We start from the raw sequence: 26,603 nt of genomic DNA on the forward strand, positions 1-26,603 counted from the left end.
ACTGTACATTTTGCACTGATTGAAATTCTGTATTCTAAGTATAATTTGTGAGTACCAGAGATCTATAACTAGAATTTATGTCTGTGACAAATATAATTGGTAATTTCTGTTACACCCTAGATGAGTCTCTGTGTGTTGGTTAACATTTTCTTGTTACAAATGGTGAAAGGTGTTTCTGCAAAGAGCAAACAAACTTGCTTTGTTTCACTCATTCTCCAGACACTACTTGATTGAGCATTTTACAGTTCAAGTGTCCAAGAATACCTAGTGCTCAACATAACACGAGAACGGCCATAGAGGGTCAGATCAATGGTCCATCTAGCCTAGTGTCCTGTCTACCAACAGTGGCCAGTGCCAGGTGCTTCAGAGGGAATGAACAGAACAGGCAAATATTGAGCGATCCATCCTCTGTCGTTCACTCCCAGCTTCTGGCAGTCAGAGGCTAGGGACGCCTAGAGGATGGGGTTACATCCCTGAGCATCTTGGCTAAAAGCCATTGATGGACCTGTCCTCCATGAACTTACCTAATGTGCCATCATTATGGCTACTGTTTTCTGATGCTGCACTACTGGCTTCTTTCCTGAATTTCTGAAAAATAATCGCTCTCTTTTCTGTATTGCAGATCATGGTGTTTGATAACTGATCACCTGAGTATTTAGCTAGTTTCCAATTTTTCTCTGCAACTTAGACATTGCTGTTTTGTTGTATTTTATCCTACACCATATCTCTTGCGCCAGCTTCTTAAAAATGTTTAGCTGCTTTGTCTTTATTTGTTAGCACACTTGATGGTATTTTGGGGTTTTTTTTAACCTTGTGTTTTTCCCTTGTGGATAATTTTAACAATGGTCCAGATTTTCAAAGTTCGGTTCACACAATTGCTTTAGGTAGTTACACTTAGCTTGAAAAATCTTGTACCATATTTTCAAACTCATTCCTTTTGTTGACACAAGATTAAGTGATGCTTCTTTTTGGAAGGAGTTTTTACTTGCATATTATGGTGTATCCCCAGCTTTGATCATACTTTTTACGCGTAAGACAACATGTGTCCAGAACCTCATTGAATCTGAATGTCAATGAGATCATTGGTGGTTATAGTAGTTTAAGTCGATTTTAAAATCTTAAACCTTTGACAAATGACTCTCAAGTGGGAGAACCAAGGTTGGGGGTGGAGGGAGGGAATATCAAGACAGCATTACTGTAGTTGCATATGGCTTTGTTTTTGGCTATTGATTTATTTGCAAGATAAAATATTTGTCACTTAGAACATATTGATAGACTTTGCTGTCTAGTTTATTTGGCCATTTAGGATTGCTGCCCTCTTGCCTTCAGACTTAATTAGAGCAATACCCCAATATATAGATTCTTCACACAATTATAGCTTGCAGCACTTGTGATGCTGCTGCTGCGGATTTTTCAGTTTTAAACATTTCCACGGTTCTACCACATTTGATTTGGTGACATGTAAATCCTTCATTGTTTTAAAGGTCTTGCACTTCAAAATGACAAGACCTTAAAACCTTGGATTGACAATATTTTCTATAGATACTTCCTCGTGACTAGGGCCCTACCACATTCATGGTCCATTTTGGTCATTTTCACGCTCATAGGATTTTAAAAATCGTAAATTTCATGTTTTCAGCTATTTAAATCTGAAATGTCACGGTGTTGTAATTGTAAAACTCCTGATCCGTAAAGGAGTTGTTGGGGGCGGGTCGCAAGGTTATTGTAGAGGGTGTTGCGGTATTGCTACCCTTACTTCTCTGCTGCTGCCGGCGGCGGCGCTGCCTTCAGAGCTGGGCAGCTGGAGAGCGGTGGCTGCTGGCTGGGAACCCAGATCTGAAGGCAGAGCTGCCGCCAGCAGCAGCACAGAAGTAAGGATGGCATGATATGGTATTACCACCCTTACTTCTGCACTACTGCTGGCGGGGTGCCGCCTTCAGAGCTGGGTGCCCAGCCAATCACTGTCGCTCTCTGGCCACCCAGCTCTGAAGGCAGCACAGAAGTAAGGGTGGCAACACCACAACCCCCTTAAAATAACCTTGTGACCTCCCTGCAACTCCCTTTTGGGTCAAGACCCCCAATTTGAGAAACACTGGTCTCCCCCATGAAATCTGTATAGTACAGGGTAAAAGCACACAAAAGTCCAGATTTCACAGTCCGTGACGCGTTTTTCATGGCCTTGAATTTGTAGACAATGCTATTATGTATCAAAATATGTCAAGGTTTGTTATGAAAGCTTGTAATGTCCTGAACTTGCTGGTCATTAGGAGATGTGTGTACAGGTTCTGGGTGTGCAGGGATGTGTGTGTAGAGCATTGTCATTGTAACTACAGTGCAACTGCACCATCCCCTCACAGCAGCGGGGGAGACAATCAGGCAGGGGTGTTTCCCTAGCATCTAACATTGTCCAGCCAGGACATGACAACGTCGGACCATCACAGTTAATGGGCAAACATTGAAACAACTTGAACTGGAAAACAAACCCCCTGTGTGGAAAACGCCCTGCTCTGTGTAACCATGAATTGCCAGAGTTTGAGAAAAAGGGGAAAAAACCCTCTTAACGGGGAAGGGATTTGAAAGGTATCCAGAAACTGAGGGCCAGCATCTCAGTGGGGTGCTCTCCGTGAAACACTGGATCCTCTTTAGGGAAACGGGCACGCTGGGAACAACCTGTCCAAAGGCAATAGGTCACTTGTATTAGACGAGGGAATTTAGCTAATGGGGACGTATAAAGCCTGAGCTCGTGTCTTCGTTTATTTTCTGTGCACTTCGCCTGTGTTTGCTTTTCCTTGTTGTTTCATCTTTGAATCAATGATTTTGTTTTGTTCATATGCACCTCAAGCAGCTTCTCTGTTGTGCAAACTGGAGTGCGGGCACCAAAGTGAACTGCTAACCTGGGATGGGTTTCACGCCTTTGGCGGTGACGAACCAGAGGGAAAAGTCAGAGTGTCTGGTAGTGAGGAACACGGGGAGCTGGATTTGGGGGCACTTGGGACTGGAAGGGATTGTTGAGCTCACCCTGCAAGAAGTAACAAGGCTGGTGGAAGTCCTGCTTGCAGGGTGGGTACTGGTGTCGGAGCACTGAACCACAGCAGCACGGCTTTAAGACATCCAAGATGGTGACAGAATCCCTCACTGGCCAGGGTGATCCCCAAAACGTTATTTCGAAGCAATAGGTAAGTAAATAACAGAGAAAAGGCAGTTCTCATTGACTAGGAACTACTACTCATAGAGTGTATGAATTGAAGGGAATTGTGCCAGGCTTTGTGCCACAGACTGGGGTGTGAGCAGTCCGGCCTACTGGTTAGAACAACAGCAATCCATCCTAGTGGTCGGAGTTGGAATCGAGATCGAAGAGTCAGAGCCGGTGTCAGGAACCTGGAGTCAGAAACAAAGCAGGGATCAAGCGGACTGAAGCAAGGCTGGGAAGAAGCCAGGGAAAGGGGCAATCACAGCATTGGGCAACCACTGGCCAAGTGCTACTGCTGGACTTAAGAGCAGTCGGGGCAATGCCGCTCAACCAATCCAGTGATCTGGCCAGTTAGGTCTTTCAGCTGGTTACTTGATCCCAGGCCCAGCTGCAGGTCCTCAGGCCTGACACTTTGTTTTACAGATAAATGACCACCCTTCAGTAGTTCTTTTGGCAGGGTGTGCTCCCTAGGAAGCTATGGGGACTGATGGCTTAGGTTTGCACTAATGTCCTGCTAACAGACCGTTGTGATGTTCATAAAAACAATCACACGACCAACACCATGTCCCTGTCCCACGTTTAGAATGTTCACATTTACCGTTTAAACAGGCCAAATGCATCCTGGATTGGCTTGGGTCACACTTTCACATCGGGAAGTTAGAAAGTGCAAAAGCCACCTGTCTGCTCTTGCTATTCTTCTATAAAAGACTCTACGGAAATCAAGCGGACGCTTTCTGGCTCAGTCTAATGCAGGCTCACAGGCCGCAGTGTGACGGCTGATTCTGGATACACCGGCTAGCACTGCATTTCTCCCCACTGCCGCAACCAGTTGAAGTCAAGTGTCTACCTGGGATTAATTTGCCATCATTTGAGAGACAGCCTGAAATGCATGTTTTGCACACTATACTCATTATACGTCTCTAGTGTAACAAAATTATTCTGATTAGTTCATTTTGTGCACCCTCACATGGATAAAATACATATAAGTGGTGCCAAAGTTGTCATTTTTAAAAAGCACCATTTATTAAACTGGACAGTTTGCAGCGATACAAAACAATCACGTACCAAGAGCATTTTGATCACGACTGAGGAATGGCTGACAAGTTTCAGTCATACTTTATTAGGCATTTAGTGCCACAGTTGCAGAGTTGACAAACTAAAGTCTGCTTGTCAGATAACTTCACAGTCTGTTCTTCTGAAGCACTTTAAATTTATCTCCTTGAATCTTCATCTGTTATCCGCTTAAGCCTCTACTTTAGACAATTCCTCCCCTTCATTCTGTGAATTTTAGAGTCTAATGGGAATGTAAGGCTTTGTCTAGGTTAGCACTTTTGTCGGCAACATTTTTGTCACTTGGCGGTGTGAAAAAATACCTCCCTGAGGAACATAAGTTTCATCGACAAAAGCACGGATGTGGACAGTGGTATTTTGGTGGGAGAGCGTCTCCCGCCGACGTAGCTACCACTGCTCATTGGGGGTGGTTAATTATGCCAGCAGGAGAGGTGGGTCCTGCTGGCATAGAGCGGCTACACAGGAGACCTTACAGTGGCGTGGTTGCAGTGGTACAGTTGTGCTGCTGTAAGATCTGCAGTGTAGACAGTCTAGTGGGTAGCTGTACAAACTAACAAATGGTGATCAACTAGTAAGAGAGACTGTGAAGGTGACCAGTGCACCTGGTCCTCAACGAGTGCCAGTGTCGCCTAAATCCTCCAATGAATCTCAGGCTTGATCAGCTCACACACTGAACTACACTGGACTGCCTGAAGTGTGACCCTCACTCACACAGACTATAGCCCACCAGGAAGAAACTCAACTGCAGATGCAGTCAGATTTCTCTTGACCGCACATGCCTTCAATTCAGGAAGGCAGGAAGAAAGACTGAGTTGCAAATGTGTTTGATCTAGTTTGCAGTGTACTGAGAGTGAAATAATTCACGCTTTTGAACAATTCGCTCCCTCCAGTAGGGGAAAGGGCTGTACACAATCTGCAGTGCTAAAACTCACTTAATACTAAGTCCTGAAGGACCTCAAGTCCCTTCTTCCTGTAAGTGGACTGGAGAGCAGGACAAACTGATCCGAATAGTTGCAAGTGTCATTTACAGCTCTTTATCCAGTAGCTTTTTACAAGCACCATCGCAGATGGCATGTTAGCACTGAAAGGCCATACGTGGGAACAAGTATCCCGACTTGGACAGTTTAACTCCTTGCCAAAGAACTGCACCGCAGTGTTGCTGTGGAGGTATCTTGGATACCAACCATTTTGCTTGCTGTTCCCTGCAGAGAAGTAGGAATCCGTTTTCTGCCCACCGCAGTCATTGCAGTCATTTAGTTTATAAATCACAGATGTCTCCTGGCTCCTCTGGACCCCTCCTCCCAGGGCCTGGCAGCGTGGATCCAGCAGTCGCCTGGTTGCTATTGGCTGGGTTCCCCTTTGGCTGTTCTCTTACCGTTAATGAGGACCGTGCAGGGAGTTAATGCTGCTTGAAGCTACTCCTCTGCTCCTGCCCATCATTTCTACTCTGAGGATCACCTCTCCTGGTTGTGGGGAGAGCGAGGCGGGGTCTTAAAGGCAGCAGGCCCTCTTTCTATGCAGGTATGAGAACATCTGTGCATGGCTCTTGGGAGACAACCCAAACGTCACTTTAAGATACCCCTGCTGCCTCCTAGAAGGAATCTGAAATGTCTTGCCTCTGTTCTAGTGTGTGTGTGTGTGTGTGTGTGTGTGTGTTACAGCCAACACACCACGTAGCTCGTTCCCAAGAGGCTGCAGTTTTACGGCAAGTGAAAGTTTCCCCAACCACTTCTTAGCAGTTTCCAAAGTGCAAATAGTGCCTGGGTTGTAGAAAGCTATAACGGAGAGATGGCAGGGGGCAGGGACGGAGCCATTAGTGTCCCTTGGACAGCTACTTGTGGACTCGGTAGAACTGGTCAGGAATTGTCCGCCAGAACAGGGTTGCAAATGCTGATTTGTCTAGCCCAAAATGTTTCACAGACACGTGGCAGGTTCAGTTAACGTTCATCACAGCACAGGTGCAGTTTGGAACGAAACCTCCCTGGTTCCCTGACGGCTCACCCGGCAGGCTGCTCGACATCCAGGGCGTCCAGGGGCTGCAGCTCCGAGGCTGCACCAGAGTTGGGGACTGTAGGGTCTCCAAACTCCCTGCTGCTGGGCTGGGAGCTTGGTGGCCCTGAGACCCACGCCTGGGCTTGGGCTTGCGAGGCTTCCAACTTCCTCCCTGGAGCTGGGAGCCCTCGGGTTGGGCTTGCAGGGTCCACGCCCTGCGGCCCCAGAAGTGCAGACCCTGCAAAGCCAGGCAGCTGCTGAGTAAAACTGACATGATTTCACGGCTGCTGGTTGATGGTGGGCAGCTGCGAAACTGACATCAATCATGTTAATTTCACTCAGCAGCTGACCAGGCCTGAGGAGTATATTTCCTCTTGGAAACACCTCCTGTCCCTAGTCCCACAATGAAAATTCCTAGGAATTTCCTCTCCCCTGGAAAGGCTGAAAATTTTAAGTTTTGTTTCAAATTGGACTGAGCCCCATGCTGGAAATGTCAATTTCCCACGGCTGGAGTTTTAGTCCTTGGGCCCCAATCATTCCCGGCAGCACCTGCAGGTCTGTTACACCTCCCTGCACTAGCCCGGGACACTGTGCATTAGTCTAGGCCCCCGAGGGGTGAATCGCCCCCGTGTTACCATTACTGGCCTCCAGCAGGTTCCCATTGAGGATTGGTCTTTGCCCCTGTCTGGGGTTCTTAGGTGTGTCCTGGGCAGCACCTGCTGCGGGAAGGAGCTAAACCATCATTTTCCTGCCATGTCCAACAGTGCTAGTGCCTCACCTTTAACCTCACCCTCTCCTGGGCAGTGAGCACAGGCCTGCTCCAGGGTCAGTGGGTTCCTTTGCTTATTAAATGGTAACGATTAGAAATGGGTCAAGGGTTTGTGTTAAGGCAGAAGTAGCAACAGGCTAGAAATGAATTCCGCATCGCTGACCGTACGGCAGGTGAGTGGGTGGAGGGAGGGGGTTATAAAACCCAGTCTCGTAACCTGCGCTGGCTCTTAATCTCTCCTTCGGGGGGGTCAATTCTCCTTTACATTTGGTGCTTAAATGTCAGGGCTTCCCCTCGCATGTCTACAGGTAAAGATGCTGCAGGTGATTTTAGAAGCGTGTGCTGTGCCCACCATGAGGGCTTACAGAACATTGAACAAACCAGCAGCAGGCAAAGATAAAACCCACCTGCCCAGTTTTTACCACCCCCATCCCTTGAAGAAAGGTCACCCGAGCCATCAGAGTTGCCATACTGATCAGAACCGTGGTCCTTCGAGGCCAGTGTTCTGTCTCTAGCAGTGGGCAGCACCAGATTCCTCAGAGGAAGATGCAGGGTAGGTACGGACAAACTGCCCCCCCCCCGATTATCTCACCCCAACCTCTAGTACTTAAACAATGGCCTTAAGTCCTGAAACATGAGGTTTATCTCCATTGCAATACTTCAGCATTACTATTGCAACTGAATATTCTTATCTCTGTAGATGTCCAATCCATCTTTGGTTCTTTTAATCACTTTAGCAAGATCCAAATAGCACAAATACCTCTCCCTTGAATCTTGTCCTAAAAGTCCAGCTCGGGCTCTGGTGGAGAACCGCAAGACCGGACGACGTTCCAGCCCCTCTGTCGTCAAACTTGGAGTAGCACTTGTATTGTGGTAGCACCTATAAGATCCATACCAGGCGCAGGGCCCCAGCGTGCGAGCTGAATGCACAGGTGTGACTGGCCTTTTCCCACAGAGATTAGTCTGTTTTCCCCAGTGTGCTAGTGTACAGTTGTAAGTAAGACATTTTAGGCTTCAGGAGCTGTTGCTTCGGTTCCAATTTTGTTGATTGAGGCGGCATTCGATGCTTCGGCACGGAGTCTCTTGTAGTCGGTGTGGAAGAAGATGACATAGAAGCAGGCTACAACACTGCATGCTCCAGCCATCACCAGTGTGGAAACTATATACAAAGAAATAACCACATTAGAAAGTGAATGCCCACTTCAAACTCTTTCTGCTCTGGATCTAGGTGGTGGTTTTCCAGAAGAGATGCAGAATTAAGTCCTCAACTATATCATCTAAAATCCTATGACACCAACAGTATAGGAATGCTAAGTCCCATATCTTGCTCAAATTTACAAGTGGGTAAGATTCTCCTTTCCATTTTCAGAAAGTCTTCACCTCCCCTGTCAACACTGTTGATACAGAAAGGTTTGTGCCTTCCACCCCAGAGACAGCTGCATTTCAGTAGTGGGTGAGTCATCCATACACACACACAATACAGTGCTTTGCGATTCTTCTGGATGTTGGCATATAATACACCATATTAAGGTGCTCTCCCTTCTAATTTGGACCTTCATAATTCTATCTCCCATGTATAGGTTCTGTAACTATGTGAGAGCCTTCCAGTATAACTGCCTTTCCACAAGGTGCGCATAGCATATTTTACAATGGGGAAAGCCTGGAAAATGTTCAAAATGCAATAGCCACATTTCAGATGATTTTAAAACCTTGGACTGGATCCTAAACAACTCCCTGTTCTTATAACTCTTTTTTAAAGGTAATTTCCTGGTTCATTTTTAAGACGTAAAACATTCTATGCTGTGTGTAACATCCCCATCGTGAGGGTAATTAACCATTGGAACAACTTTCACCAAAGCCTCGACGTTTCGTTTGTGAAATCTGACAATATCCAATGCCTAATTCCCTTCCATTTGGAAATGCATAACTTTTAAGATGGGGTGTTAAGATGTGGACCTAGCATATGCCTCCATCATCTCATGCCTTGCTCTGGAAGCATCACATGAGGAAGGTGCTAGTCATCTCCTGTACAGTATGTGGGGGTGGGAGGCGGACAACCGGGGTGGGGCATGATTCTTCCGACCACCACCAGGACCCAGCACTTGGTGCCAGTAACCCCACTTCCTCTCTCCCTAGGATAACTGCTTTCTTCTGTTACCTGCTAAGGCAATACGTTCGGTAGTTCCGGCAGCAGAATTTTGTGCTGAAGATTCCGGGGTCCAACTCTGCTCTCAGATTCAAGAGACCCCTGCAATCGGCTAGTCTGACTTCCTGCTGCCATAGAACTTCCACAAAATGATGAAGCTACTCGAGCGGAGCTTTTAGAAAAACATCCCGTCTTGATTCAAAAATTGCCAGTGAGAGAGAATCCACCATGACCCTCAGTAAGTTATTCCAGTGGTTAATTACCCTCCTGATGGGGATGTTTGTGTGTGTTACAATCATGACTGGTGTGGAGAAAGTAAATAAGGAAGTGTTATTTACTCCTTCTCATAACACAAGAACAAGGGGTCACCAAATGAAATTAATAGGCAGCAGGTTTCAGACAAACAAAAGGAAGTATTTCTTCACACAACGCACAGTCAACCTGTGGAACTCTTTGCCAGAGGATGTTGTGAAGGCCAAGACTATATCAGGGTTAAAAAAAGAACTAGATAAGTTAATGGAGGATAGGTCCATCAATGGCTATTAGCCAGGATGGGCAGGAATGCAAAACTGCTGCACTTCGTAGAATGTTTACTTTTTAAAAATAAATTAGGAAATTGCATTAGAAAAACTGTTATAAGAAAGGAGTTGATTAGGGTGCGTTTAAAGCACTAAAAAATTAGGAAATGCCAGAATCAAGGTTGCCTGTGCAACCTTAATTCTGCCCCTTGTGTGTATGCATTATGATAGTCTAATTACATGATCACACTTTTTCCCACAGGACCCCTGCCTCATTCAGTGCACAGGATGGATACCCAATGGGCAGAACTAAGGTTACACAGGCAATTAAATCTAGCGTTCCCCACCTTTGGCCTGCTTGACTTTGCAACCCAAACACTCCTGTAATGCAGTTTGTTCTATAACACAAAGGGACAGTTTCCGGGCTATACAGGCCAACTATGCTTTCAGCTAAATGCACTTTGTAGCTATCAGCCGCATGCCCAACTTTCACCTCAGGAAGGCGATGCTGGGATGGAAGAACAAAATCTATTCATTTGTCAGTCGGCAGCCATTTTGAGGAAGACTAGAGCTAGCTTGTGCCCTGGCACACTGGTGAAAGACTAGAGGAATTCCAAAGGGATTCATCTGTCTGTACAGCAATGGATTCGAGAGCAGAGGGGCACAATGCAAGGAATGAAAAATACCCAGTGCACAGCCGGAGGGCACTCTGGAACGGTTCCTACCTCCATCACAGCCAAACCAGTTTTCATTGAGACATAACTGCCCATTATGCTGAATATAGCATAAGTGTCAAGGAATGGTGTGTGTGTGTGTGTGTGTGTGTGTGTGTGGAATGTTGTAGAAAAACTGTATCTCGCCACAGAAAAACCTGGGCATATGCATTGTTTCTAACTTATCACAAGAGACATAGTTCAGGGTGCACATGCAATCATCTCTTTGGGATCTCCTGACCAGCTCGGCCCCCACCCCACAAAAATGACCATTAAACACGCTGTCTAAAATTGATTGGCCCTGGAAACAAAATGACCGTATTGCCCTTAGGAGGCTGCCACACTGAGAAAATACTTACCTGCTTTTTCTGCAGCGCCTCCCGCCTGTATAAAAGCTCTAGGGTCGACTGGGCTCAGGCGTTCTCAGCATGAAATCTCCCTTTGTACTAACATGAATGGACTGATACATTGCAGGGCAGAGATGGAACAGCAACGACTCTTTTACTGGGCGCATTAGATTTGAGGAGACGCCATTCACTTGTGAACAAAAGACCCGGATGATTTTATTGTCTGCTCTGGGGTTAACCCTAGTTTGTGTCATCGCTGTAGGACTGCTGGCAGGTCCAGTATCTGCTTCAGGTTTTCCTTCTCCCGGCCTGTCTACTTCTAGCTGGTGAGGGACACTAGGGTCCCACATGTTTCTTTATGAAGTTGTCATGACAAGCCATGCAGCTGCAGCACTGGGGGATGTGGAGTTTATCTATCCTAGTAGATTATGAAGACCGAGTTAGTGGCACATTGGGAACAGCATCAGCTAAAGGGGTTGCAGGGCTAAGGTTTCATAGAGCCGGGTTCCCTAAGCTGCTCTGCAGCTCCTAATCGAGCTCACCCCCCATTGCAGCACGGCAGACTACACCGCCATCGCTCTTCTTCCCAGGAAGCTCCCTCAGCTACTGTTGCTAAGGGCATGGCTACACTTGCGAGTTAGAGCACATTAAAGCAGCCCTGTGCGCTCTAACTCACGACCCGACCACACTGGCAAGGCACGTAGAGCGCTCTGACTCTGTGGCTACAGCGCTCCTGGTAATCCACCTCGGCGAGAGGCATAACACTTGGTGCGCCCTGGCTGGAGCGCCGCAGCACCAGTGTGGACGCCCTGCTCTGTTAATGCGCTCTGATCGGCCTCCAGAAGTGTCCCAGAATGCCTGTTCTAGCCACTCTGGTCATCACTTTGAACTCTACTGCCCTGCCCTGAAGTGACCAACCGTCAGACCCATCCTTTAAATTCTCTGGGAATTTTGAAATTCCCCTTCCTGTTTGCTCAGCCAGGTGTGGAGTGCTCTCAGCGCATCTTTCCAAGTGACCATGCCTCCACTCACCAGGCGATCCCAGTATGGAGCAATGGCGAGGTGCTGGATCTCATCAGTGTTTGGGGGAGGAAGCTGTCCAGTCCCAGCTGCGCTCCAGCCGTAGGAATTACGATACCTTCGGGCAGATATCAAGGGACATGATGGAAAGGGGCCATGACCGGGACGCAGTGCAGGGTTAAAGTGAAGGAGCTGCAGAATGCCTACCACAAAGCACGGGAGGCAAACCACTGCTCCGGTGCTGCCCCCACGACCTGCTGTTTCTAAAAAGAGCTGGATGCAATACTGGGGGGCGACCCCACCTCCACTCCGAGTACCACCATGGACACTTCAGAGCCCAGTTCAACAAGGCAGGAGGAGGAGGAAAGCGGGAGCGAGGGTGCCGAGGAGGAGGAAGACACCCCGGCATCCCTAGATGCATGCAGCCAGGAGCTGTTCTCAAGCCAGGAGGAAGGTAGCCAGTCGCAGCAGCCAGTGCTTGGGGAAGGACAAACACCAGAGGAGGTGCCCGGTAAGCAGCTTTTATTTTGGGAAGGAAGTTATTCGGGGCGGGCTCTTGGGGCGAGGAGGGTTAGGGCTGCATGCACACCTAGATGCAGAATAAGGTGTTGATGTGCTCTCTCACATCGCGGTAATCGGCCTCAGTGATCTCTTCAAAGGTCTCATCCAGAACTTGGGCAATGCGCTTGCGCAGGTTCCTTGGGAGAGCCACTGTGCTCCTTGTCCCAGTCAGGCGAACATGTCCGCGCCACTGTGCTATGAGGGGTGGAGGGACCATTGCTGCACACAGGCAAGCTGCATATGGGCCAAGGCGGAAGCCGTATTGTAGTAGAAGACCCTCCCTTGCTTCCCAGGTCACCCTCAGCAGCGAGATATCTTCCAGGACCAACTCCTGTGGAAAATGTGGGGAGAGTGTTCAGTATAGGGGCCCCCTGCAGCTGTTGGCTCTCCCCAAGGCACAGAAACCCAGAGGACAGTACGGCCGTGAAAGAATCAGTCCCCCTTGCCCCTGTGCTTACTCACCATTTTGGGGCTCCTGTGGGTTATGTGCACTCGCTTTGGGACGGGCAAATTCTGCTATTGTGTAGACTGTGCTTGTCTTTAAGTATGGGCAAATTATTGCTCTGCTTTCAGAATCAAATTGCTCCCTCAAGGCATCCCTAATCCTTGCAGCCCCGCGCTGGGCCCCTCTAATAGCCCTGCTCTCTGGCTGTTCAAATTCAGCCTCCAGGTGTTGAACCTCCGAGTTCCATGCCTGAGTGAAGCTTTCACCCTTCCGTTCACAAATGTTATGGAGGGTACAGCACGCGGATATAACCGTGGGAATGCTGTTATTGGCCAGCGGCCCTTTAAACAGCCAAAAGCATGCTCCACAGTCATTCTGCACCGACTCAGCCTGTTGTTGAACCGTTCCTTGCTGCTGTCAAGGCTCCCTGTGTAGGGTTTCATTAGCTGCGGCATTAAAGGGTAAGTGGGGTCTCCAAGGATCACAATGGGCATTTCGACTTCCCCTATGGTGATCTTCTGGTCTGGGGAAAAAGTCCTGGCTTGCAGCTTCCTGAACAGGCCAGTGTTCCGAAAGATGCGTGTGTCATGCACCTTTCCGGGCCAGCCTGCGTTAATGTCAATGAAACGCTTGTCAGTGATCCACAAGCGCCTGGAGAACCATAGAGAAATACCCCTTCTGATTTATGTACTCAGAGGCTAGGTGGGCTGGTGCCAGAATTGGAATATGCGTCCCATCTATCGCCCCTCCGCAGTTAGGGAAACCCATTTGTGCAAAGCCATCCACAATGTCACGCACGTTGCCCAGAGTCACGGTTCTTCTGAGCAGGATGCGATTAATGGCCCTGCACACTTGCATCAACACGATTCCAACGGTCGACTTTCCCACTCCAAACTGGTTCGCAACCGATCAGTAGCTGTCTGGAGTTGCCAGCTTCCAGATTGCAATAGCCACCCGCTTCTTCACCATCAGGGCAGCTTTCAATCTCGTATCCTTGCGCCGCAGGGTGGGGGCGAGCTCATCACACAGTACCATGAAAGTGGCTTTCCTCATCTGAAAGTTCTGCAGCCACTGCTCAACATCCCAGACTTGCAGGACGATGTGATCCTACCACTCAGTGCTTGTTTCCCAAGCCCGAAAGCGGCGTTCCACAGTGGTGAGCATGTCCATGAATGCCACAAGCAATCTCGTGTTGTATGCGTTACTCGAGTCGATATCCTCATCGGAGTCCTCACTGTCAGTTTGGATCTTAAGGAGTAACTCGACTGCCAAACGTGACATGCTGGCGAGACTCGTTAGCATATTTCTCAGCACTTCGGGATCCATTCCTGCAGACCGAAAGGGAAGACAGAGTGCGCAGCACAAAACGTTGAAAGATGGCACCAAGTGTGGACGGAAGCACAGGGATTGCTGGGATGTGAACCAATGCATCATGGGGCGTTGGGACAGGACCCAGAATGCTCCACACCTCCTGCCCCCTTCCCACAAGCCACAGCGCCAGAATGGGAAGAGGTGCTCTGTGGGATAGCTGCCCATAATGCACCGCTCCCAATGCCGCTGCAAGTGCCAGAAATGTGGCCACGCCAGTGAGCTGTCAGCTGTCAGTGTGGACAGACTGCAGCGCTTTCCCTCCTGCGCTGTCCGAAGGCTGGTTTAACTCAAAGCGTTCTACATCTGCAAGTGTAGCCATGCCCTAATAGCGTGTCAGCTAGCTCCCGCTCGGACTGCCCATGGTCAGCCCATCTCATCCCCTTGCCACTCCTCACTCCACTATTCCAGCTTCCCTGTTCCCCCACCCCCGGAACTTCATCCCTCACCACTAGTTTGTTCCCCTTTCCTGATTGTTATGATTTCTGGAAAAAAGGGGTCAATCTTTAAATGCATTCTTTTGGGAATCTGCAAAGTGACTGAATACAGTGTCAGAAGCTGGGGATGAGTCACAGGGGATGGGTCACTTGATGATTACCTGTTCTGGCACTGGCCACTGTCAGAAGACCGGATACTGGGCTAGATGGACATTTGTCTGACCCAGTATGGCCGTTCTTATGTTCAATAATTGGCTTGAACATAACCAGAGCTGCTTCTCCCCCCTGACCCCATTCTGGAGTGTCCAGATCTCATGAACGTCTTTTTACTAGCTCAGTCAGAAACAAACCTGCATTTTTGGAAATCTGAAGTTGAATCTGGGTGCTAATCCAAATGGAAGGTAGGGATGGTCACCCATCTCTCCATTACATACAGTGCAGAGCTGTTTTAACTGCAAAGATTTACAAGGACAAGGGAACTCTGAGCTGGTAGAAAATTTCCACATGAAGTTGTTCCAAAAATAGCCTTTTTTAAAAGAAGTTCCATGAAAATGTGATGACTTTTTTTTTTAAATGTTTTTAATTAAATTGCCAAAACTTCAAGTTTTGGAGTAATTGAAATTTCAGTAAATCAACAGTTAAACGTCAATAAGACAAACCGGGTCTGTTCTGAACCTTGCCAAATGGAAAGAGCTTCAGAATTTCTCCATCATGTTTATATTTCAGCCAGCTCTAGTCCAAACTATTTAAGTAGACTGGAGATTCATTGGAGGTGACATCTGCCTTGCTCAGATGCTTTCACCAGCACCATTGCTGCAGTGAACAAGTGGGCAGTTGCTGCTTGGTCTTGCATAGGTAGCCATTAGCCTTGAGACTGGCATGTTTATGTTCTGCTCTGCATCCAAACAATGCAACGTCTAAAGCTTTCTAAACTTTAGCAGATTAAAGGTATGTTGACGCTGCAGTAAAACAAGTGTTAACTTCTGTTAGCTGACTCAGGTTCAAGTAGAAATGAAGACACAGCAACTGGGTTTTAGCTTGGGTTAGCACATCAAGTTAAAGCCTACAGGGTTGGACGCAAGCTACTAACCCAAAGCAAGAGCCAAATTGCCATGTCTTCGCTGTGATTTTACTTGATGTGCTTCCTTGGGCGACTCTTGCTCCGTTTACCTGTCTTTACCTGGGGCGATATCACCTGTTGTGCCATATTTCAGCGGTGGTGTGAAAATTCTTTGAACATAATGCACCATGTTCTGTTACACTTAATTAATGCTGGACACTGCCGGGGACTCGTCAGAACTGCAGTGTCATTTCAATGCTAAGTTGAGCATTTTGTACTCATTGAATTGCAAGGGAAAGTTGCGCTGTATCTATCAGAAACAGTCCTCCTTCCTGCCAGCTAGTCAAGGGTCTGACTTTCATCCTCAGGTTAATTATTTAATTCCCCTCTGTCATAGAAAGGCTCAATTGTAATATTTGCCTGTTCTCACCTGCTCATATGTAAATGAGGTTTCAGAAAATCTCCACCGTGCTTCTACTCGGGAGAATATGGAGGTGGATGCTACCCCTAGAGTCAGACCAGATGCAACTTTTAAACGGATTAAATGTTTAATAATTGATCCTTTTCGCTGGACCAATTTTCCCTCCCTGACAGCAGCCGCTGCAGTTTCTTCTATACTTTGGTCCATGAATTCAGCTTCCACCCTTTTGACGGGAAGTAGCAGGATATTTTGGCCTCACTCGACTGACAGGTAGTTTCATTAACTTAATGAAGTGGTTTTCAAACTTGGGAGTACACAAGCTTTTGTCAGGGAGTATGCAAGAAAAATCTTGTAATGGTGGATTTATCCCTTACAGACCTTCCCCCCCCCCCATTTTCATAGGTATATTATGACTCTATCTTAGATAGGGGTACGCGGTAGACTATATTATTTGTTAGGGGGGTTGAAAACCACTGCATTACAGAATTTTCAGGCCATTGCTACAGCTGATCACTGATGGATCCTGGGGATGTTCACAATGGCTGGGAATTCAGGGGTGGGCTGTGTTAAAGCAATAGCCAGCATGCGATTTGCTTTCAGAACTCTTGACACTCCTTTCCGAATCAGATCAATGAAGACACACTGACCAGTGCTCTCAGGATCAGCAAGGGTGTCTTGGCAAATCAGAAAGTCTGGCAACCTGTTGGTAGTGCTACTTGTACAGAATAGAGTATCACTGATCCTTGCACGTTGGTCCTTTGGGCCCCTGGGGAAGCAGCACTTGCTGGAGCACAGGACCCTATCAATTGTATTGAACGTTTCTAGTTCAAGGTAACCAATCTCAAGGAAGTCAGTGGGAACGGGATCCTCAACCATTGGGCAGTCACGCTACGTATTTAGCTGCCTTCATTTGCACTCAAGGACTGAACTCTAGGCATGCATTGCATTGCTCACAGTATCCCCAGTGCTGCCTCCATTGCTGTCCCCCCGACTCTACCATGTTACGGCTGTGTTCTACTGCCCGGTTTTGTAGTGCCTGGTCTTGCTGCCTTGTCAAGTTGTGCAACTGCATCGTCCTGCTGGAGATCCCGTGAAACATGCGGTGTTCGGAGACATGCACGCACTGCAAGCCAGTTACATTAAGCTCCAAAAAGGGGTCAGGCTTCTCCAGGGTGGGTGGAAGAGAACCTTTTAAATTGGATTATTTAGCAGCATTATTGGCATTCGAGGTGGCTTTTCATTCCACCCTCCCACCCGTAAAGTGCTGTCAAAGCAATGACAGCAGGGAAAGCACCAACAGGTGGGGTGTGAGGAATAGCTGCTGGCTCCCAGTCGGCCAGCACACAGTCAGCCCAAGGGATGGTAATGAAGCACATTCCACCAGGAATCCGTTCTGTGGCACAGTAAAGAACTCTGGTCATAGACTGTGTGGGGATCGGATAGGACACCCCTCAGTTATACACATCAATACGTTTTAAGAAAAGGGGGCACTTACCTGTCCAGTCTAATGCTCCACCTTCCTCAATGTCACAGGTGGAGAATGGAGCTGCAGAAATCTGCACTGTGAGGGCTTGCAATAGCAGCATTAGGATCACTCCTTGGATCTGACTGCACAGAGAGAAACCATCATTGAGCTAATCTCCTAGTCTGGATTCATCAGTTCCATAGCCAAACCAGGGCCACCCCTCGGACAGATGGAGTCTCTCCTTGCACAGCTAGCTTCTCATCTGTAAGCGGGGACGGGGACTTTACGATTAATTCTCCAAGGGCCTTTTATCCTCTTGTCTTGTATGATGTAGATACGCTACCCAAAGGCAGTTACTAGGTTAAGCCTTTGTTTCGTGTGTAGACAAGAATACAATTAACAAACATCCAGTAATGTACACTTTTGAAAACTGTATACACAAATGTACAATAGGCAGCGACCACGAGCACTTAACCAAGCACACAAGCCTACGCGAATGGCAGTGCTTCTAGTGTGTGGAGGATTGGATCCCAGAGATGTGCACTAGAGTACGAATAACAGGATGCTACGGCTACCACCACATAGCCTATCAAACCACACCCTTTTGGACTGTTAAGAGTGATGGTTTGGCCAGTGGTAGAGCCTTAAAATTCTCTTCCTCACTGCTCCAGTTAGCAGAAAAAACCTTGCTCCCACCCTGCTTATCTTGGAGTGGGGCCATAACAAACCACACGACCAATCAAACAGAGAAGCCAATTGTGACAAGGTCTGGTAATCCCTGCTTTAGACTCTGCAGGGTGCCCAGTGTTTATTGTTTTCCTGAATCTTTCTCCTGGCCCATGGGCCAGTGCACCCCTAGTTAGAGCACAGAGCAGTAATGTCAGAATCTCCATTGTAAATTCAGCACTACTGCATCCCGTTAAAGGAGAACCTATCTCTAAAGCACGTTGCCCAAGGCACAGCCAGGCGACTGTTGAAGGAAGTGTTCCAATCCCATTAGCTGAGCGAACAGGTATCTAAGCCAGTGGAAGACCAAGTGTGATTGACCTGCGACGGATGCTACCATACTTCTGTCTGTCCCAGAGGAGCATTTTGACCAAATCTGGGCCAGTGGGAGAGCAGTATGCAACATCGTCTATGCTTCACCTTGAAGTTCTCCCCACTGCTTAGGGACCTTCTGTTTTTTTTGCTGGGGACATAGGTTTTCATAGCTCCATAGATTTCAAGGCCAGAAGTGGTTGTCTAATCTGACCTCCTGCATGACAGGCCAGAGAACTTCCCCAAAATAATTCCTAGAGCAGAGTTTTTTAAAAGAACATACAGTCCTGATTTTAAAAGGGTCAGTGATGGAGAATCTACCACAACCCTTGGTAAATTGTTCCAAACTGTTACAAATGTAGGACATATTTCCAGTCTGAATTTGTCTAGCTTCCACTTCCAGCCATTGGGTCGTGTTAGGCCTTTCCCTGCTAGACGGCGAGAGGTAGAACATGATCCAGTGGCTGGAAGCTGAAGCATGGGGCAGCATGGTCTCTACAGGTTTCAAAGCTAGCTGTTAAGAGAGGCTGTCTCCCAACGTCACACAGAGCGGGATGGATCCTGGGCTCCCATTTGACTTTCTCTTGGTCCCCTCCCATACACCAATCCCACAGCTCTCTTTACGTCGAGCTAGTTTTCTTTTGCAGCGATTCCTTTGAATAGCTCCCTCTGGCGACATGAAACGATCACTGCCAGTGGCAGTGAATCAGCTGTACAGCATCACCCAGCATTCACAGGGCGGCTGGTATCCTTTTACCTTCCCCCTCAGCCCACTGGCTGCTACCAGCACTGACGTCACTAATTGCCGTAGGTAACGGAGGTAGAAGAAACATAGCGCTCCGCTGTTCTTTATCTGCAAGACGCTGCTGTCCGTGGCTGAGCTACATTCCGGCTGAGTCTGACTTGGCGACTTACCTTGAAACAAAAATGAGGCCTGTGGATGTTCCCTCTCCCACCGGGTAGGAGCATTCCACCGCTAGCTCCATAGCAACAGGGTAGATAGAAAATCCAAAGAACCCAAACAGCGAGCTGATCAGAGCCAGTGGAACGGCCTGGTTCCTGAACTGAGACATCTGCAGGGAGAGAGAGAGAGAGAGAGTGGCCAGGCGTTACAGCAGCCTGGCAAGTCTGCGGGGTGCTTCGAGTCGACATCAGGCAGTCACCAATACGAAGTCCGCGGTATTTACCATTGCGGTTGGAGGCCTCCCCACCTTCTGTAAAGCTCTCAAATGTGACCTATTTGCATGGAACTGCGTGTTAGGGGATGGAGACGTTCGTTTTCTTGTGTGCTTGGCCCCAGCAACTCCTACTGACTTCAGTGGGACTGGGGCAGGTGTGTGTGTGTGTGTGGGGGGGGGGAAATCAGCACTTTTGGAAAGCCAGGCTTTTGTTTCATGCAGAGGCAATGCCCCAGCGGGGGCTCAGTTTGGCCTCCAGAGAGGTGGGAGCTCAGAAAACTCCCAGTGTTTAAGTTCAGTTTCTTTATGTCTGTGTCCCTGGGGCATCTGCAAAACCCCCAAACCAATTGCATCGACTGCCCTGATGAATTCGGCGTGGACCAAGCTCACCCCGGGTCAGAGCTAGTGGTGAAAAGCAGAGCCCAGTCCAGCCCGGGAAAGAAGAGCTAAATTGGTAAGTCAGGCGGTTCCAAGGGCGAGGGCCTTCTCTCCTCTCTGCACAGTTGGTCCTGACACGTCTCATTTCTCTCCAGAGGCTACTTGAGACAGTGCTGTGCAGAGTTTTCTGAGGCAGAGAAGGACACTAGGTGAGCTCTTTGGCATGTCTGTAGCCAGAATGCTCCACACACATGGCCTGTCCCCCCCCCCCCCACCCCCCCACAGACATGCTGATTTATAAGCACTGGGCAGACAGGGACCTGCCAAGACTCTGCATCTGCAATATCCATGTTCAAAACTGTCAAAGTACCCAAGGGATTCGGATGGCAATATTTTAACAGAAGTATCTGTATTGTCACAGCATCCGCCTTGGGCCAGAGCCCCACTGGGCGAGGTGCTGTACAAACACGTGGCAAAAAGACCTAACCCGGTTCTAAGTCGCTTAAGTAGCTCTCCCTCCTCAATATTTTAGTACAATATTAGGAAGTGGTTTTTTGTTTCTTCTGGATCAGCATCACTTCCGTTCTGTATCTATCCAGTAGAACCCCTCCGGAATGGAGGTTGTTCGTAACTCTGAGCAAAATCTTATGGCTGTTGTTTCAAAAGTTGACAACTGAACAGTGACTCAACACAGCTCTGGAACTTTACTATGCAGAAGAAAAATGCTACTTTCCCTTTATTTATTTTTTTAGTAGTTTATGTTTAACACAGTATCTGCCTATTTTTGGGGTTTTTTGGTCTCTGCTGCTGCCTGATTACGCGCTTCTGGTTCCAAACAAGGTGTGGGGTTGACCGGTCAGTTTGTTCGTAACTCTGAGGTTCTACTGCCTTAGTGCAGATGGATGCTGTGTTCATCACCCCCTCAGGGAAGGAGGGATCCGCCGGTGGAGAAGGCATGAACTGAGAGATCTGGGGTCTAATGAAGCTTGGCCACAGACATCTTGTCCTACGTCGGGTGAGTCACTGTGCCTCTCTTTCCTGATCTTTACAGTGGGGTTCTAAAGGTACTCGACTCACAGGGCTATTGTGAGGCATATTTCAGTTATGTTTGTGGAGCATGTTGAGATTTTAGAGACACAAGATGCTATGGATCTAGTGCTCTAGTATCAGTCCATTGAGGAACGAAGAGCCTGCCATACCCACAAAAATGGCCGTCCTGTGGGCCTGACGCTTGCCACGTCTACTTTACAGTCCTGTGCTCGATTTCCCATGGAGCAGTCCCACATTTAGGAGGGTTTCGCTGTCTCCGGCAAACGTTTCCATCATCTTTGTACGTATGGTCTTGTGCGCTACCTGGGATAAAAGCCATCAAGACTCATGTGTCAGGGTCTAAACTGATCTCTAGCTGAGTTCAGGAGATGGCTTCTCCTAACCCTGGCCTCTATGGGATAGGCTGCCCAATTAGATGCATTATACGGAGTTCCCTACCTTCCTTGGTCATCTGGTATTGGCCACTGTCAGAGTCAGCAGGCAGGATTAGGTGTTTAATTATACTTAGCAATTCGAATGCTTTATGCTCCCAAGGCACTGCCCCAATGTTAATTCATGCTCACAACGTTCCTGGGAATTAAATAAATTAACCCCATTGCTCCAGATTGAAAGAAGATGAAGCAACTGTTCCAAGGTTGCACAGTGAGTTAGTGGCAGATGCTGGAAATGGTGTTCATTGAAATGCCCCAATCCACGGGGAACAATCCCCCAAGTTATACTGTAACAAAGAACCCCAAACCTCATAAACAGCATCATCGTCAGTGAAAGCAACCTAGTAGCAGATTCCGGTGGCACCTTAAAGACTAACAGATTTATTTGGGCATAAGCTTTCGTGAGTAAAAAAACCTCACTTCTTCAGATGCATGGAGTGAAAATTACAGATGCAGGCATTATATAACACCACATGAAGAGAAGGGAGTTACCTCACAAGTGAAGAACCAGTGTTGACAGGGCCAATTCAATCAGGGTGGATGTAGTCTACTCCCAATAATAGATGAGGAAGTGTCAATTCCAGGAGAGGCAAAGCTTCTTTTGTAATGAGCCAGCCACTCTCAGTCCCTATTCAAGCCCAAATTAATGGTGTTAAATTTGCAAATCTTTTAGTCTTTAAGGTGCCACCGGACTCCCTGTTGTTTTTGTGGATACAGACTAGCACAACTAGTCTGTGATATTAGTTGCGGATTGAAGTCACAGTCTCTACGCAAAAGAATAAATGGACACACATCTGACATCAGGAATCATAACATTCAAAAACCAGTAGGAGAACACTTCAACCTCTCTGGTCACTCAGTAACAGACTTAAAGGTGGCAATCTTGCAACAGAAAAGCTTCAAAAACAGACTCCAACGAGAAACTGCTGAACTTGAATTAATATGCAAACTAGATACCATCAATTTAGGCTTGAATAGAGACTGGGAATGGCTGAGCCATTACACACATTGAATCTATTTCCCCATGTTAAGTATCCTCACATCTTCTTGTCAAACTGTCTGAAATGCACCATCTTGATTATCTCTACAAAAGTGTTTTTTCTCCTGCTAATTGCTCATCTTCATTAATTAGCCTCTTAGAGTTGGTATGGCAACTCCCATCTTTTCATGCTCTCTGTATGTGTATATATATCTCCTTACTATATGTTCCATTCTATGCAACTGATGAAGTGGGCTGTAGCCCACGAAAGCTTATGCTCAAATAAATGTGTTAGTCTCTAAGGTGCCACAAGTACTCCTGTTCTTTTTTTTGGAGTTACTGAATGTTTTATCAGACAGCTGAAGAAATGGGCTTTAATTTCATCTTCGCAGACCAGATGAAGTGCGACGCAGAACTTACGACTGCAAATGCGATGCTGGCTAGCGCAGTCAGGCAGAAACAGACCTTGGTGGATTCTATAAATTTTCTGGTCTTGTCGACGTACAGTCCCAGAAGGAAAGCGCCAAGTAACCCAAACACCGTGAACAACGCACCATTCAGGCCTGCAAAGAACTACAGGGGAAGATAAATGAGTGTCTGAGAAACTAGAATTAGGAGGTGAGAGTTTGTTACATTACTGATATTTAACTACACGGACAGGTTTATGAACAGTAGGTTGTAGGCCACCATAGTCTATTTAACATGCTTTTCCATTGTAGCCATCACACTATTCAAAACCTCCCCAGGACACGCATTTAGAATAGCAAGCAATTGACCCGGGTGATGACAGTCCCAAAAGATGTCCAGAGGAAGAGTTCAGATCCCATAGAGACGGGAGTGGTGTAAGACCATACGCAGATAAAAGCAGACTGGGTCAGTGCACCTATGCTGGTCATTTTAACATGGTATACATGGAACAGTGGAGCTGATTTTCCCCCAAAGCAAACAACTGTTACTCTTAAGCAGTCCCCATGTACCATTGCTTTCTAAGTGAATGTGGTAGGAGCCTCTTTAAGTGGTAGTCGTGTACCTCAAAGGGCAAAAACCCATTTTTGATATTACTCTGTTTTTAATAGAGAGCGACTTGAACGGCAAAGTTTCATGAATACAGAGAACCACGTGCAGTGGTACCCGTGTGTTTGGTGTGCTCCTCAACCTTATCTCCCTTCGGATTTTCCTCATCTCATTCCTCTTGTGCTTTGTCGTGACTTGTCTAGCCACGCAGAACACCATTGTTTATTCTCCGTCTGGCCGCCTCAGCCAGCAGGGCCCAGTATGGCCTTCCATGCACAGCCTCCCGAACTCCCCTTTGAACACGCCTGGAATTGAGGGAGAAGAATTCAGAGCTCACATCCTCCTCCCATTGCCCTGGGTTTACCTACTGCAATGGAGGGAGCACAGATGAGTTTTGCTGTGACCATGCTGTGTTGGAGACTGCATGCCACACAAACTGATGCTGGAGACCAATGCAAGGCTGAGCCACAAGAGAGGGCCTTGGGGGAGATGTTTATTGGAGAGTATAAATGTAGCCGAGAGGTGACCACCTCTGCTTATGTGCATTTGGCTAAGGACACATACGGCAATGAAATAACCCAGTCCACCTTGCTTTGAGTTTCCAGTTCCCTCTCACCTCTGTCTGAGCCTCTGCCCCATATTTGCACATTGGGAGAGGTGCATAAGGGACTGCATTTAGCTGCATTTAACTCCTATAAAATCTATTAAAAGCCTTTATTTTACCAAGTAAAATCCAGCAAGAGAAGAGTTTCATTCACAAATGGTGACGCAGCCAAGGATACGAATTAAACGTCAGATAACGTATCGTATTGAAAGACTGATGATGTACCAGACTAGTATGCTAGTTAGCATATCTCAAATACTGATAACCTAGTTTAGACAAGTGCACCGCATCAAGTGGCTTCATCTTGTTTTGATCACTGTAATTAGTGGAGGTTCATTTCAATCGTATGACAAATAATGCTTAAGATGCAAAAAGGCCTTACATTTGAATACCCCCTTACACACAGGATCTGTTCCAGAAGAGCCGAAAAGCAGGTGAACATCCCAATCCCTGCTCCAAAACAGACCATCAGGATGACGTATGGTTTATTTCTCAGAAGCTGCAAAGTTCAGAACGTAGGTTTAAAAAAAATAGGTTCAAGTTACTTGGGCAGCAAATCTCAGCACCCGCCCACCTGCTGGCCTGCCCACAACAACAGGATCGCTGAGGGTGACAATGACACCACACAGGCCAGGCAGTATGTACACTTGGTCCTGCCTCAGCGTAGGGGGCTGGACTTGGTGACCTCTCAAGGATGCTATGTTTGATTCCGGGGTTTACCTCTCTGCACTGTAGGACACTTACCATTTTCAAGCCTTTGAAAAATGGCTGCGAGGTAGAATGAGTGGCGCTTGCTGATGGTGGAGTTGGAGGGACCTTGTCGTGAACACCAACCGTGGCTAGGATGCAGGCTGTAACTGCAGGGATGGCGTACAGTCCAAGCTATGAAACCCAAAGCAAAGACACATAACCAGGTTGCCCGACTCCAATGCTACTGAATATATAAACCCAAATGACACTGCATACTAATTAATCAGCTTTCGCTTACCATCAGTGGTATATCTTTTTCTTCAGACACAAGTGTAGGGGACAGCAAGTTAGCGAGAAGAATTCCCAAGGGATTAGCTAGATTGAAATAAAAAAGACAATGTTTTTCTATACAAATTGAGAGAATGTTACACATTTACCAAAATGTCACGAGACATCCATTTCACAGCATCCTCAGCTTAAATGAAGCCATGGCTGGGGGGGAGGGAGATCAGGAACAAGACATCTGTAAGGTTACATCTGGAGGGTAAAACTCACAAAAATACTTGTGTTTTAGCCTTTTCTGGAAATTTTACCTGGAATTCCACTAGGGACATAAGACTAGGCAGGATCTCCTGGGTCACTAAGTCCAGTCCCCTGCTGCTGCAGGCAATCCCGTCCTATCATCCTGTTTATAAATTTGTCAAGCTTTCCCTCTTCAAGCTAGTTGGGGTGTTTGGCCTTGCAGAACCTCACTCCTCTGATGGTTAGAAACCTCCTTCTAATTTCCAGCTTAAATGTATTCCCGGCCACTTTACCTCCATTTATTCTTGTGTTGCCTTCACTTTTTGATGTAATTGTTCCCCCCAAAGCATGGTAAAAACACATCCGTCCTGTCTTTGAATAATTCTTCATCCCTTCTCACCAAGTTGCCCCAGTAAATGGCTTATGGAAGGAACAAAAATGAAGATGGAACAACTCTAGTTGTCAGTCCAAATGCTATCTGCCTGCAGTTATAGTACAGGCCCTGACGCTATGCAGTACAGACTCGCATATTCTTTGCCAAGTTCAAGTAAAATACAACATACCTCATTACTAGCTGACCCACTTTCAAACGTACCGGTATATTACAACATAATGTCTCCGCGGTCGTTGCCGCTAACTGAACATCTAATAGTTCTTTACACCGCTTGCACTTTCATCTCACTGTTGTAATGCAATTATCCAACTACACACCTAGCAGATTTCAGAACCAGATCAGAGAGGGTTTTTCACTGCAAACTTGAACAATTTGTAGACTTCTGTAAGCACCTTGCAGCTCAACCAGACAATCCAGGCTACCTCTGATTCCGTTTCAGTTTTTCCCATGACTACAGTGGATTCTGTTTAGACTGGTTAATTAGGGCCACTGGGGAGCCAACAGAAATAGTAGGTGTTGGGCAAGCTATCTTGGACCATATTCTAGTGTGTTTGCACGACACACTTACTGTTCGCATACTTATCAGTAATGAACAATACCTAGATCTGACACCACCATTTATTTTTCAAGCTGTCACAAGGCAATTTTCCAAGTGACATTCCATTAAAAATAACAGAAACTCGTCACACACTATACAGATTATATCCCACATTGTAAAGATGCTCAGAGATTTTAAGGAATGTTGACATTTATCAGCTAGGTAGTCAATATTCATTGTAGCACGTACCTTTCCAGTGCACAT

The 26,603-nt window shown here is 47.1% G+C and overlaps 1 protein-coding gene across 2 annotated transcripts in view; it reads right to left on the reverse strand.

The window, feature by feature from the left end:
* Positions 1-7,829: 7,829 nt before the first annotated feature.
* LOC113409457 (solute carrier family 49 member A3-like) overlaps positions 7,830-26,603 on the reverse strand; it is a 34,035-nt gene continuing 15,261 nt past the window's right edge. Inside the window, exons 4-10 of one of the 2 annotated variants that reach the window (XM_026663383.2) lie at positions 25,184-25,260; positions 24,940-25,077; positions 24,578-24,694; positions 22,998-23,150; positions 19,477-19,634; positions 17,554-17,666; positions 7,830-8,181 (exon numbers count right to left, since the gene is read on the reverse strand). In XM_026663383.2, coding sequence (XP_026519168.1) covers positions 8,030-8,181; positions 17,554-17,666; positions 19,477-19,634; positions 22,998-23,150; positions 24,578-24,694; positions 24,940-25,077; positions 25,184-25,260 — 908 coding nt within the window. In that variant the 3' untranslated portion in view covers positions 7,830-8,029. The remainder of the gene's footprint in view (positions 8,182-17,553; positions 17,667-19,476; positions 19,635-22,997; positions 23,151-24,577; positions 24,695-24,939; positions 25,078-25,183; positions 25,261-26,603) is intronic. The other variant, XM_026663384.2, reaches the window with a different exon arrangement.

Source organism: Terrapene carolina, unplaced genomic scaffold, assembly GCF_002925995.2.
Source record: "Terrapene carolina triunguis isolate 2854851 unplaced genomic scaffold, T_m_triunguis-2.0 Scaffold33392, whole genome shotgun sequence".
Lineage (NCBI taxonomy): Eukaryota > Metazoa > Chordata > Testudines > Emydidae > Terrapene > Terrapene triunguis.